Here is a 14504-nt window from a genome sequence, read left to right as displayed (position 1 = left end):
TATCTGTTATTTTCAAAGGTCTTATTTTATGCATCTCTTATTTTTTTTGCTAAACCTAAAAGACAGCTTTAGTTTGAAGGCCTTCCCAAGCATTCTATCCATTTATGTTAGTCAGCTTTCCATTGCTATGAAAAAATACCCAAGATAAGCAACATAAAAGGAGGAAAGGTTTATTTTGGCTCACAGTTTCAGAGATTTCAGTCCATAGTTGGCCCAGTCACTTTGGGGTCTGTGGTGAGGAAGAGCATCACACAGTGAGAGCATGTGGTAGAAGAGGCTGCTAAATTCATGGTGGCCAGGAAGCAGACAGAGAAAAAGAAAGAACCAGGGCCTGGGACAAATATACCTTTCAAAGTCATGTCCCAAGTGACCTGCTTCCTCCAGCTAGGCCCCACCTCCATGGCTGCAGCCAAGCCTGTGGTACATGGCCTTTCAGTGACATGACGTGTGCACACCATAGCACCATTATAGAGAGAACCTGAGCCAACAGAAATGTAGTATATTTTTTTTAAGCTAACTCGTAAACCACTAATAGGCGATGCACTACAAATAATTGCTGTTAATGAAAAGTAGTTTGTCAGAATTATGACTCAGTTTAATTGAACATGTTTTTTTAGCATTTATAATCCTGTACCAGTATAAGTTATTGGTACTTAGATTAATTAATCTATTAAGAAAACCAATCCAAATCTTACTTTAAAAATAAACTCTGTAATCATAAACTAAAGGTAAAGACATAAAACTATTATTTCTTTCTGAAGACCAAAGTTATTAAATTAGTCTAATTTATCCAAAGGTTCAGCTTAATTGTGTGACATTGGATTCTTTTATTATGATGATTCTGGGTTAAAAAATTGTTAATTTGGTGGTGGTACTAGGGTTTGAACTCAGGGACTTGCACATGCCATTTTTTCCCTGAGAGGCCTTTTCATACCACCCATGAGTGACAAGTCACTGGCATAGTGAGCCACAACCACACAGGGAGTGGCATTTTGCAGATGGAGAAAAAGAGCCAGGGGCCATATCTAGGAGAAAAAAAAGTATCAATTGGGTTGCAACAGTATTTTGAAATATATAAAATGACATTCTGTATTTATTATGTAAGCAAATTAGTCAAATCTGGAGCAAAATTTACAAGATTTATTCAAGTGTGAGTCTACAAAAACACTTGCTCTCAACCACCTGATTTAAGTTAACACTCTTATACCAAATAAGCTAAACACTTTCTCAAATCATAAATCATTATTCATCCTTCAGTTGATTTATTATTCCAGGGAAATGGAAGATGAATTTGAATCTATACAAGGGAATGACAGAATATTCTACTACTTTATTTATACTTTACTCAGCAATGCTACACAAGAAATGTAACTACAAGCTGCTTATATATAGTTTCTTATGTCCATATTTAAAAGATATAGATGAAATTAATTTCAATAAATTATTTGTTAAGCAAGCATATCCAAAATGTATTATTTGAATATGTAGCCAATATAAAAATTTTTTCACATTTTGTATTTTTGTTTATTTTTGAAGTCCAAAGTGCCTTTGATATTTACAGCACATCTCAATTTGAACTAGTAATATTTAAACTGCTCCATATTCACATGCAGCTATTGGCAACTATGACAGACAAAAAAAATCTACATAGTTACTTTTATGGGGATTCATTTTAGCATAAACGTATTATGTCATGCTATTATTAACACAAGTATTGTGGTCTAACAGAAAAATGAATGTTTAACCTAATGACCCACAGAACTGTGATTTCCTCCCTCCTATTCCAAGGAGTTTATGAAGTAAAAAATGCATTAAAATTGTGTCACTAAGAATTTGTTCATAAAAATACAATGCAGATGAAAAGTAAGTATCTATCCTTTACCTTTTAAGCCTTTTAGACCTAAAGTAAGTCATTGAGCTCATTATAGTTTGTCAATGTACTTAGTGTGACAATAATTATTGCATTAAAATGCTAATTAACTACAGTGTACCTCATTACTTTAAATTAAAAATATTTCTTTAGACAAACTACCAGTAAAATCAGTTGTCTAACTTCTAAGACTCTAGAAAGACTGTTCCTTGATGTTTTTCAGACAAATGATGAGTAAACAATCATTTAAGTTTGGGATTCCTTCAGATGATAACTAAAAAAAAAAGACATTTTAATGGGAAAGTTTTTGCTTTAAGCCTTATCCTGGGTTTAAAACATCCACCTGAAAGAAGTTGATGTTAGTGGCCATTTCAACCCTCAGTAACCAATTCACCTTCCAGTTCAGTATATTCAGACTTCCTATTCAAAACTCATTTCTCAGACATTTAGTAATAATAATTCAGGGGAGGTGGCCCAAACATGTCAGCAAATGTAAAAATGATAAAATAAATAATAATAATAATTCTTAGGAAGATAAATAGATTGTGTTTTTCAAAAGTTTATTTATAAATATGTTGTTTAGAATTTGGAACTTTCTTTGTAAGTTATGGGTTTGTTTTTTGAAAGCATACCCAAGAGTTTCTTTATACCATAATGTATTTTTGTGTGTGTGTATGGGACTGAGGTTTGAACTCAGGGCTTCACTCTTGCAAAGTAGGCACTCTGCCACTTAAGCCACACCTCCAGTCCATTTTGCTCTGGTTATTTTGAAGATGGGGGTCTTGGGAATTATTTGCCTGGCTGGCCTGGAACTGTGATCCTCTTGATCTTAACCTCCCAAGCAACTAGGATTGCAGGCAGGAGCCACCAGCACCCTAATGTATCTTTAAGGTACATATTTATAATAAAAAGAAATAAAAGCACTTTTTCAAGTGCTTTTAAATTATAATTAAAACCAAAACTAATGCTACTGAATAAAATATTTTTGCTGTTTATTTTGAATACTGATGCTTCAGGACAATGCATATTTATGTAGAGGAAAATGAGGAATATTTAATAAAGAACCTATTGACTAGAAGACACATAGATTAATCAATAGAGACTTTTAGAAGATTCTGAAATTTACTCCTGGGTTCTTTCAAAAGAAATGGGAGAAAATAAATTTCTGGACTCAGGTAAAGGTCAGTAGAAATAATAGTTGCTCCATTCCCTAGAACATGACTTTGAATTTTCTCAGATGTAGAAAGTAATTATAACTACATTGGAAGATTATAGTGAGGATTATTAACTGAGATAACCTAGTGCCTAGTACATAGGTGCTCAGTAACTATTAGTTCTCTTTTGTCTTCATTGTGCTTAATATCACTTAAGACTTACATCTTTTCTTGGCTGTTGTTACCTTGAAAGCACTGCCTAATACCCATGGATAGGGTTTGGTTTTAGCTTTTCAATGGAATGAAGAGAAAGGAAAGAAGAAAATTATAAAGAAAGGATCTTTTAAAGATTCTTATGAGATGATTAAGCAAAAATCCTATAAGACATAAAAATAAAGGAGTTGGATAAAGAGAAGAGGGAACAGAGCAAGCATATTGGATTGACCAGTATGGAATTAATTTGCAGTCATTAAAAGGCAGGAAAGATTGTAAGTGTCCTTGGAAGGGACTAAGGGGTATGAGAAAATACAACAGGACAAGTGTTAGGTTGATTTTCCATCATTGGAAAAGGATTGGAAGTTATGAAGTGAACTTTGGAGTAGATGTAGTTAGGGGAAGAAAGTCAGCCATTGGCCACTGATATTTCAGGACCTGACCTGAAAGTTTTAAAGTCCAATAAGTGCCAATATTTTAATTTCATAAAATTGCTGCTTAATATTTATTCGTTTATATATCTTGTCAACCAAGCTGAAAAAGTTTCTATAATAATGATAAAATATCTCATTTCTATGGACCCATAGAAAATGGTTCAATCAACAGGTATCAAGTTAATAAACATAAAAGTTCCTTAAGCTGCATAAACCACTTGGTCTTCTACATTAGTCAGGCATGAGTCAAATGAAAAAGGAAGATTTTTACACAGTACCTTGAAGTTAATCGGGAAACACATGAAAATGAGTAATCTCCACAGTGATCAGAGCTTGGCAGCTCAATACTCACTTAAAAGCAAATAGGTTATCAATTTCTATTAGTGCTCTACCACTAGAGCCTCTGGAGGCCTTCAGAAATCATGAGAATATACATCAGTAATGCAGTATGTGGCCCTGAAATAGTTGTTAATCAGATATTAAAAGCTACTGAAGACAGTGAAATTTGGAATTCTTCAAGATTGTCTTCTTTCTAGTGCCACCAGATTAAAAACTTTGTAACCAGAAATAAAAATAAATTCTCAAAACACTTGTTTTTACTATGCCAGTCAGTGCTGTTCTTAGAATGCCCGTTGTCAAGGGTTGAGTTTTCAACCCTTAAAAAGGATTTCATCATTTAGGTTAGGGTAGAAATCAGCTTTTAGTTGCTGGTGATAAGAAATAAGCCTTTGCATGTATAAATGAGTCATCACTTACCTCTGTTTAATAGGTCAAAAAATGTAGACATAGTCTAATCCTCTAAATCAATCTCTGCCTACTACCTACAGAGAAAAAAATAAATGTCTTGCAACCTAGAATACTAAAGAACTGAATTCTGAAGATTATAACTTTTTGGTCAAACTTCTGGTGCTTAACAACTGAAAAGAAAAGCTATTATCTTATTCCCCCACCCACACATGTCCCCATCTCTCAAGTATAACCCTGTGTTAGGTATGTTCAACAGACATTTTAAACACTAACTATAAGCTTAATCCTGAAATACAGAAATGAGTAAGACCTAAGGAACTAAATATCTAGTCAGGGAGTCCAGTGAACTGGCAGTCTGGTGGGGAGTCCAGCAATAAATACTTGGCACAGTGAAAAATGCTGGTAGTCATTTTATAGCTCTGTGTCAGGTAAAATACATCAAGCTTTAATCTTAAAGCTTAATTTACTCTTATCTAATTCCCATAATTATCCCCAAGGTATTGTCAGTCCCAGTTTACATAGATGAAGAGAGACACAGTACTTGACACAATTACTTATGGTAAAATAATTTTCCCAAGATAGAGAAATAGTTCCACCAAAATCCAAACTTGTATCTGTCATATTTCACTCAATTATCATGTACTTTTAGAATATTTATATTAATGTTGGTTAATTTAGTAACCATATATATTGTATTCACTACCTGATTTTCAGTAGTGAATTGAAAATTTATAAAGCAAATTAATTAATGAAAGATGTCCCATGAAATTTTCATTCCTAACCTAATTTTGTGTCATCTGTTTATCTCTCCTATCACTTCAAATCTTAAACAGCAACATGGGCTTCTTAGGTGCATATCTGATTTTCAGGTGAATTAATAATGCCCTTTCAGGTATATTATTATAGTATTCTTTCTTTTTTTTTTTTTCCATACTCTGGTTTGAACTTAGGGCCTACACCTTCAGCCACTTCACCAGTTCTTTTTAGTGATGAGTTTTTTCGAGATGGGAGTCTCTCGAACTATTTGCCTGGACTGGCTTCAAATGGCTATCCTCCTGATCTTTGCCTCCTGAATAGCTAGGATTACAGGCATGAGCCACTGGTGCCCAGCTGCTATGGTATTCTTAATCTTGTCTCTTTCATCTTAATTTATGTCATTCAGTACTAAACATGAATTTTTACATTATATGTGTAAAATACATTATAACGATAAAATTAGTGGCACCTAGCCACACTAACTTTTAGGATGATATTGAGAAGGATGAATATTTGTAGTCATTGCCAGTAGCCAACCTTTAAGGTTAGGGGCAAGGAAGGGAATTTAGAAGGGCAAAGTAATGTTTAATGCACTCAAAGGAATGAAAAGAAATTACATATTAAAGAGAAAAGACAAATGTTTAAGAAAATATCATGTATATTTCTTAGCATTATTGAACTTGGAAATGACATATCATTTATCTGACCTTAAGAGAGAATTAAAGCATACCAAAGGAAATATGTATTTACCTTTGGTATACTTGTAAGTAACTAAGAAATCCTTAGAAAGAATGAATATTACTTAGTCCTTTTGAAGTCAAAGGAAACTTAATGACATCAAAAACAATGCCTCCAGGGCCAGGCATGGTAGTGCTGGGTTGTGTAACTCTATATGGGAATCTCGAGATAAGAGAATAGGGGTCTGAGACCTGCCCAGGCAAAAGTGCAAGACCCTATCTGAAAAGTAAACTAGAGCAAAATGGCCCAGGGACATGACTCAAGCAGTAGAGCACTTGCCTAACAAGTGCAAGGCCCTGAGTTCAAATTTTAGTCCTGCCAAAAACAAACAAACAAAAACACCCCAATACTTCCCTCTCAACATAAGGACTACAGAACAAGCATTAAAATTAAATGCATTAGGATGTTATGTTAAGGTTTCCTGCTGTGGAAAGACTTCCGGGATGACAGACACTATTAACCAAAGGTAACAGTCACAAAATACAAGGACTAGGGTTTTTCCAGTCTCATTTGCACTTTGTTTCATTCCTTTATTCGACAGATTATGTATGAACAACTTCTGTGTACCAGGAGCTATGCTTAGTACTGGAGAAAACAGCAACTAAGATAGACACAGAACTCTCTCATTGCTGGGTATGGAGACAAGTTAGTTGTCAAGTATAACACAATGATAAATGTTCAGTGCTGCTTGAGGAAATACAGTCTGCTGTGAGCATATAGGAGAATCTTGGTAAATCCACAGTCTTTCAGGGGAAAGTGGCATCTTGGCTGAAATTTACAAGATAAAAAGATAGAAACATGAGGGAAAGGGATGTTTACACCTGGCAGAGAAAATGTTACACACAAAGGACTAGCTTGATGAGAACTTGGAACATATGGACGGGAGTGGTGAGAGATAAGATTTAAGAGATTCTAGGTCATTCCATTTCTCGTAAGACAAATTAAATATTTAGACTTTCTCCTTAGAGCCCCCCAGAGCTGTTAAAGATACAAAGCAGGAGTTTGCATTTTTTTAAAAGATCATCAGACCACAGCATGGAACTCTTGAGTAGCCTTTCCCAGTAATTTCAGATGGACACTGCCCACCGAATTCCACACCTCAATGAACAATGTCAGAATGACTTTTCTTATTGCAGTGTTAGTATGTAGGGGCCTTAATTATTAGAAACAAAACTGAGTTGTGAGTGTCATGCAAAATCATTCATCATAAGATTATAGAACTCTAGAACCCCATTACTTTATAGATCAAAAAACAAGCCCAAGAAGCCCAAGAACTTGCCAAAGTTGCAAAGCACAGGTGCCAAGATGTCCCAGTCACACCCAGACCTGTGTCACTGACACCTTAGTGCTGGCATTTTTCTAGGGCTCTATGCTTTTTCCACTTCAGGAGGGTCTCAAAGATATTCGTACAAAGGTATGGGGACTGCTGGGTTTCAAATGGTCACATTCATGATTCTGTTTTTTTGCTTTAGGAACCTTTCACAACCTTCTTCCTCAATGCAAATGAAGGAAAATTTGACCATCCAGATCGAACCTTCTCATCAATTACCAGGTCTTGGAGAACTAGTCAGAGAGATACTTCTGACGTAAAGGTAGGCTCTTTTATTTGTTAATATTAATTGAATTCCAAATTTTGTAGAAATTTAAATTTTTTCATTATGCGGATATATGACATTTTATATTGCAGCTTGTTCAATTGTATTAAAATTACATAAAGGAAATAATGTTGAGCACCATAAAAAGTATTTCAGGATTTTTTTTATATTAGTCAGTTGAAGTGTTTTCGTTGTTTCAAGAAATTCCTATCTAATTTAGATGGAATAATCAGGAGATGGAAAGAAAATCCTACAAATTGCCTTTCCTGCTGTTCACTCAATATTTGGTCTATTCCATAAAACACAGCGGGAATTGGATTTGACCTTAATGTGTCATATTGTTGTAGCTTGCCCAGCTTTGGTTTGTGTAGCCTGGGGCAATTAATAAAGAATTAATGACAAGACCCATTTAAAATGTAGGCTTTTCTGTACAGCCTTAGCTTTTACTCGACTGTGCCTGGGGATACTATGCAACAATACACATTAGATTAAACCAGCACATACACAATATCCAGGAACAGTGAGAGCAGAGTAATTTTACAGTTGGTACTACTTCACTGTTGTTAAACACAAATATTTGTTATTCATTTATATGAGCTCCTGTTTTAAGAAAAGGAAAAGATTGTACTTGAAACAATAAAATATGTTGAATGCATGAGAAAAATGCATTTTCTCATTTTTTTCCCTGATAATAAGATTACACGATCAGCTTATTGAACTGGTAAAGGAAAATTCCTTATTTAAAACCCTTTGTCATTATGCCAAATTTTTTCTCATTGCTGTTACCCAATATAAAAATATTATGCCACCATTCCATCTATGGTCTTAATCCAATAAAAGACAGTGAGTGAAAGTCAAATTTTTCATTTACATATATGTGCTTATCTAGTGAAAACATTTATACAAGATAATTATAGTGTTACTAAACTAAAAAGAAAATTGCATGAATTCAAACTTTTGTTTATCTTTTCCAAAGCAAAAAAAGAAAATGGAACCAAATAGAGCATAGCATATCCATGTTTTATTTGTTGCTCTCAACTTTACATAAGTGAATATTAATTTATATATATAACTTATTCACATATAGAAAAAATAAGAGAATTTAACCTGTAACTCTTCTACATTAAACTCTGAAGGCCCACACTTTTCTTCTAACAATCATAACTTTTCTGAGGAATTAAACTGTAAAATATCTATAAGCCATCATTTAAACTGATTTATAGTAAAATCAAGGAAGGAGTCTATTTCTTTTTAGTAATACTTTGAGAAATACAGAAAATGTAAGTCCATAGGCTTTCAATAGAATCTCAAATTAACACATTTTCAAAAGCACTGAAATACTTTGTGAATTAAATATTCTTATCTATAATTAAAGGCTTCCTACCATATTTATGATTATTTATATCTTAAGTCAGAGCTATAGCCTTATTGTGTCAAGTGAACATGCCTGTTCTCTGTTACTTGACATCATCACAAGAAAGAAAATTGGCTTTTCAGCTTAATTCAAAGATCCATCCTCACATTCTCACACACATACTGGGTCAGTCATTCTGCTTATATATGTAAATACAATTTTAAACTTTACTTTCTATTCAGAGACTCTTATCAATGCTTTAGACCACCAGATACCTCAACAAAGTACATTTCAGTCTCTGGTAACCAACACCCTGTGCCAGGCTTTTTCCTTTCAATTCTTGCAGCAGTTTTCCTGCTCAGAACCATTTCATAACATTCACATTTTGTTGCTAATTGTGCTACCTAGGCTCCTGGAGTCACATCATCAAGGAAAAGACCAATGTGGCTATCACTAACTTGGGAGGTTTCTTGTTTTTCATTCTCAGACAGCTGTACGGAGCAAACATGTACTTCCCCGCCCCACTCAGACTTAATTGGTTCATAAGGAGCTCATTTCCCCAGCTTGACATTACACAGATTGCTCTCATTTTCAATTCTCTCCTGCCAACCACCCCTGAACCTCTCATATTATATGATAATATATCTTGACTATCATGCTGTGTATACCAGTGCTTTCCCTCTTAGAGGCTGCATGCTCCACAACATACAATAATTTGTTTATGCAATCTCCTGTTGGTGGAGATTTGTGTTTCTGCCACTGTTAACCCCAAGGCTGCAGGAGCATCCTTGTATTAGCCTGTGAATGGGCTGTGTGTTGTATAGGTAAAGGATAACTCCTGTTAATGGGACTGGTAGCACAAAGGCTACATGCACTTTTAACTTAAAAAAATATTGCCAAATCATCATCCCCAAAGATAATTCCCTGCCTACAGCAGTGGGCAAGGTGCCTCCTTCCCCATTGCCATATCATGACTATTGTAATAAGCAGTGGATCTGATGAGTGAAAAATGGAGTTGTCTTTGTTTTGGTTTGCATTTCTTTGAGCACTGTTCAACATATTTTTGTGTGTGTATTTATTGACCTGTAACATTTTGGGGGGGTCTACTTTTCATTTGGGTCTTGTGTCTTTTCCCTAATGATTTGAAACTGCATAAAGTTTCATTGCAAGTGTGATTTTCTCAGTCTTTTAGCTTTATATTCCGTGTGTGTGTGTGTGTGTGTGTGTGTGTGTGTGTGTGTGAGAGAGAGAGAGAGAGAGAGAGAGGGAGAGGGAGAGGGAGAGGGAGAGATGTGGTAGGAGAGTGGGGGAGAAAGAGTGTCTATGTGTGTGGCCAACCAAATATATCCACCTTTTCCTATATAGCATCAGAATCTGGGTCCTTATGACACAAATATTAGAAGATAAGATTTTTGTTAATAACTAGTAGTAACTTGAATTTTTTCTGAATCCATGATTATACATATTGACTAAAAGTGTACAGTAAAATAATTACTGACTTAGGGAAGAATATGTTACTAAGAATATTAATTATTTTGCTGTGTGTTAAAACCTAAACTTTTAATTTTTTATCCCAAAACTAGTAGTACAGCATTCAGTATATTTTGAAGAAAATGAGTTTCATTTCCAGAGAAGAAAAGTATGTCTGCAATATCTGCTAATGTAGATAATCCTATAGGAGAGAGCTGGAATGCAGTAGATGGTTTTATTCTGTCTCTCTCTATTAATGTCAGTCTTTTCCTGTGCTAATGAAGGCAAGCTGGGGAAGAAAGACTGTTGCTGAAGTGACCTCTCAGGAGAGGGGTCTCTGGAGTTGAGACACACCAGTTAGTTTTTATGTTTGTTTAAATTTCTCTCCCTTAGCATAGTCCTGCTACAGTGACATCCAACTTACCAAAGTTCTTACCCTAATTTTCCTTAATGCCTTCAAAAGTTGTTACATTACTTTTTGAATAGCTATGTAGATGTCAAAAAAGGTAACTGTGACAAAATCTCATTAAGGTGACATAGTGTAAATTAATGCAGTTAATGGAGGTGCTCACCACTGACTCAGTGACCCATTATGAGCTCTCATGGAATTAACGAATGCCCAGGCATCAATCTTTTGAAAAAAGGGAAGAAAAGAGATGGCAGCTTTAAAACCTTGCAGTGAATTATATTAGAAAAGTGAAAACGTCTGGGTTGGATTTGATTTCACTAGGAAGCCATAAAATGGTAACACTCTCTCAACAAAATATATTAGACTGAAATGTCAAATTTGATGCAATAGGTATACAATTATGATAGTGTTAATAGTGGTCCTCTATCATTCTAAGACATACTTTCAAGTCCAATTTCTCAGCAGCTTGAACTTGTCACAAGCTTATAAATTAGAAATTGTGTTTGAGGATATTTTCTTATTTTTGACAGAAAGCATATAATACTATTAACTGTACCGTAGGGTTTTAGGATAGCTGTTAAAATAAACTAGAAATCACATTTGTAGACACAAAATGCCTGTTACAATATTCATTTTGCCATTTCTTTACCAATATTCAGTGTCTTTCTGCACTGTTTTTCATTTAGGAAATTTAAAACTACTTGGATTTTTTCCTTAAAGAGAAGCTGATTAACAGTGTTTGTCAATGGGAGAAGAATAAACAGAACAGCAGTTAGCTTAAGTAGGAAGATACTGTCTAATGTGCCTCGAAAGAATGTGGTAGACCACATTCCTTATGAATAATACTTAAAAGTCTTTAAACAGGATTTTTTGTTGATTCTTTGATACAGTCCTCAAAACAGTCTCTGTTTCATAAAGGTGGTTCCCAGAGGTTGCATGACTTGCATAAGCTCACATATGCAAGTAAAGAAGAAGCCATGACTAGCACTGTGACCACTCAGTTCTTTCTGTGCCTTCTCCTTCAGATGTCATTGTCGCTTACAGTTGTACTGCATGATCATATAATCCTATCCAGCTACTTCAACTGTTTTGGAATAATTGACCAATCAAGCTACATTCTAGTTATTCACTGTTAAGTAACTAGCCACCCCAGAATTTAGTGGCTTAAAAACACAATAATGACCACTTATGTCCCACAGGTCTGCAATTGGAGCTGGGCTTATCAGGTACAGTGTGTCTAGGTCTATATGGGGTCAGCTGCAGTGACCCATCTGAACCTGGAGTATTCGAGATATCTCTACTCATGTGCCTGACACTGTAGCAAGGATGGCTAAAAGAACAGATCTAGCTAATCCTCTGTCTTTCCAGCAAGATAACCATACTTTTTCATGGTATCTGGCTACCAGGAGGATCCCAAAATGGGAGCTGCAAAGCCACTTAATTCCCAGGCCCAGTAGTCACATAGTGTTCTGTTGGTCAGAACAAGTCATAGGACCAACCCAGACTGAGGGAGAGGAGAACTGGACTTCCACTTCCTGGTGAAATGGAGGGCAAAGTCACATTTCAAAATGGATGCTACAGGGATTGTCATGGACACCTTTGAAAACAATATACTGTAGTCCTCTCTCTGGCCACAATTCACTTACCTCCTACATGCAAACTGTACTCAACTTGTTCTCCAGAAATCTTACCCCATACTATGTGAGACTCAGAATCTAGTATTTTTGTGACCTGCTCAAGTCCAGATGCTAATTATGGCACAGCAACCCCTAATTTAGACACCTGAAAACTAAAAAACCAAGTTATCTATCACATGTTCACTCAACTTACAGTGCTAAGATAGGAACAGATAGATCTCAGTAGACACACAGTTCAAAAGGGGGAAGAAGTAGGTATATAGCTGGTTCCTAGCAGTTCTGAAATCCAGCCAGGAACACATGGCCAGTTTCTTGGATTCCAGGGGCAAGGACTGTCCTGGATTAGGGCCAGTTCTGCTATCTGGGCATGGCTCTACTATTTATTGTTTTCCACAGCTCTTACTTATATCCTCTGGGACCCTGGCTTTCCCTTCTGGATCATCTTATCTTCTCCATAAGAAATAGCCCTTTTTTGCAGCTAAGTGTCCTTTTCTCCTTGTTTCCTCATTGTTTCAACACAAAATGACAACACTTTCTTATTGAATTACAGGATATGTTTTGGTACTGGGTAAACTCAGCAGTAATAGTTTTGATCTGCATCCTCAAAATATTGATAAAGTGATTAGCCTCTAAAACATGTTTTATACCAATCTGAAATGCGCTATTCTATACACATGACTCTGTTAATGCTCACATCCACCCTAGGAGTTGATGCTTTCATCATCACCATTTTGAAAATCAATACACTAATTTTTTTTTCAAAACATCAAGAAACCTGCCCATGCTAGTTAGAAGTCTAGATTTAAACTCAGAGCTAGCTGATTCTAAGGCACATAAGATAGCACTTGCCTGGGAGAAGGACTCATTCCAAAAGCTATTTCCTGGGCAAACTCTCTTTTATTTTTTTTTTCATTTATTCACATGTGCATACATTGTTTGGGTCATTTCTCTCCTCTGACCCCCACCCTCACCCTCTCTCCGCCACCCCCTCTCACTTCCAGGCAGAACCTGTTCTGCCCTTATCTCTAATTTTATTGAAGAGAAGACATAAGCATAATAGGAAAGACAAAGTGTTTTTGCTAGTTGAGTTAAGGATAGCTATACAGAGAGATTCCTAGCACTGCCTCCATGTACAAATGTGTTACAACCCAAGTTGATTCATCTCTAACTGATCTTTACACTGGTTCCTGATCCCCTTCTCGTGGTGACCTCTGTCGTTTTAAGGTTTCTGTATTAGTTCCTCTGGAGTGGAGACATCAAATGCTTTCATGTTTTAGGCAAACTCTTTATCATCAACTAAATAGTAGCCCTGAGAGTCCTCTGCTTTAATAAACACACTGTGAAAACCAGGGCCCATCAATATTTTCATCTAGTATTTCGTGTGTGACATTCATGACATAGTGAACACAGCAATACTTGCTTCATTTTTAATTCCACAAAAATTTATAGAGTTTGTATTATGTATCAGTTGCCATTTTTAACCAATGAGTAGTGACAGTGAACAAAACAGACAAGGTGTTGTCTGTCGTGGGATTTCCATTATTGTGGGACGTGCAAGCATAATTTTTTTTCTAAAGAATAACAGTTGTTATGCAGAAAACTAAAACAAAGTAAAGTCACAGAAATGACTGGGTTGCTACTTTAAAAGGCATAATGGAGAGTGGAATAACAGGGACCCCAGATTTTAAGGGTCTGCGTTCAAATGCTGACTTTACCATACATTTACAGTGCAGCCATTAGCAAATTACATATCCTCTTTTTGCATCTGTATTCATGTCTATAAATTGGGAATGGGGAGAATTACCTGGCTCGTGAAATTTTTGTGAAAATTAAAAAATAAAATTGGAAATGTGACTCAAGAGAGAGCCTGCTTTGCAAGTGCAAAGCCCTGAATTGAAACCCCAGTCTCACCGCCTCCCCCAATATATATAGATATATCATATATTTTGACATATGTGACACACTTAGAACCATGTCAGGACATTAAATAAGACATAATAAATGTCACCTATTCTTTTAAGATTGCATAAACAGAGTTAACCTGGTCTGAGAGTCCATCCTCTTGCAAAAATCTAGTTAGACTTCAGAGATGATGATTATTAAAACAAATGACTCCCTTACATAATA

The 14504-nt window shown here is 35.6% G+C and overlaps 1 protein-coding gene across 5 annotated transcripts in view; it reads left to right on the top strand.

The window, feature by feature from the left end:
• Nbea (neurobeachin) overlaps positions 1–14504 on the top strand; it is a 643202-nt gene that overhangs the window by 558687 nt on the left and 70011 nt on the right. For all 5 annotated transcript variants that reach the window (XM_074043550.1, XM_074043551.1, XM_074043549.1 and 2 more), the window contains one exon: positions 7385–7504. In XM_074043550.1, the coding sequence (XP_073899651.1) occupies positions 7385–7504 (120 nt within the window). The remainder of the gene's footprint in view (positions 1–7384; positions 7505–14504) is intronic.

Source organism: Castor canadensis, chromosome 10 (genome assembly GCF_047511655.1).
Source record: "Castor canadensis chromosome 10, mCasCan1.hap1v2, whole genome shotgun sequence".
NCBI classification, from domain to species: domain Eukaryota; kingdom Metazoa; phylum Chordata; class Mammalia; order Rodentia; family Castoridae; genus Castor; species Castor canadensis.
This window is presented reverse-complemented; position numbering and strand designations above follow the sequence as displayed.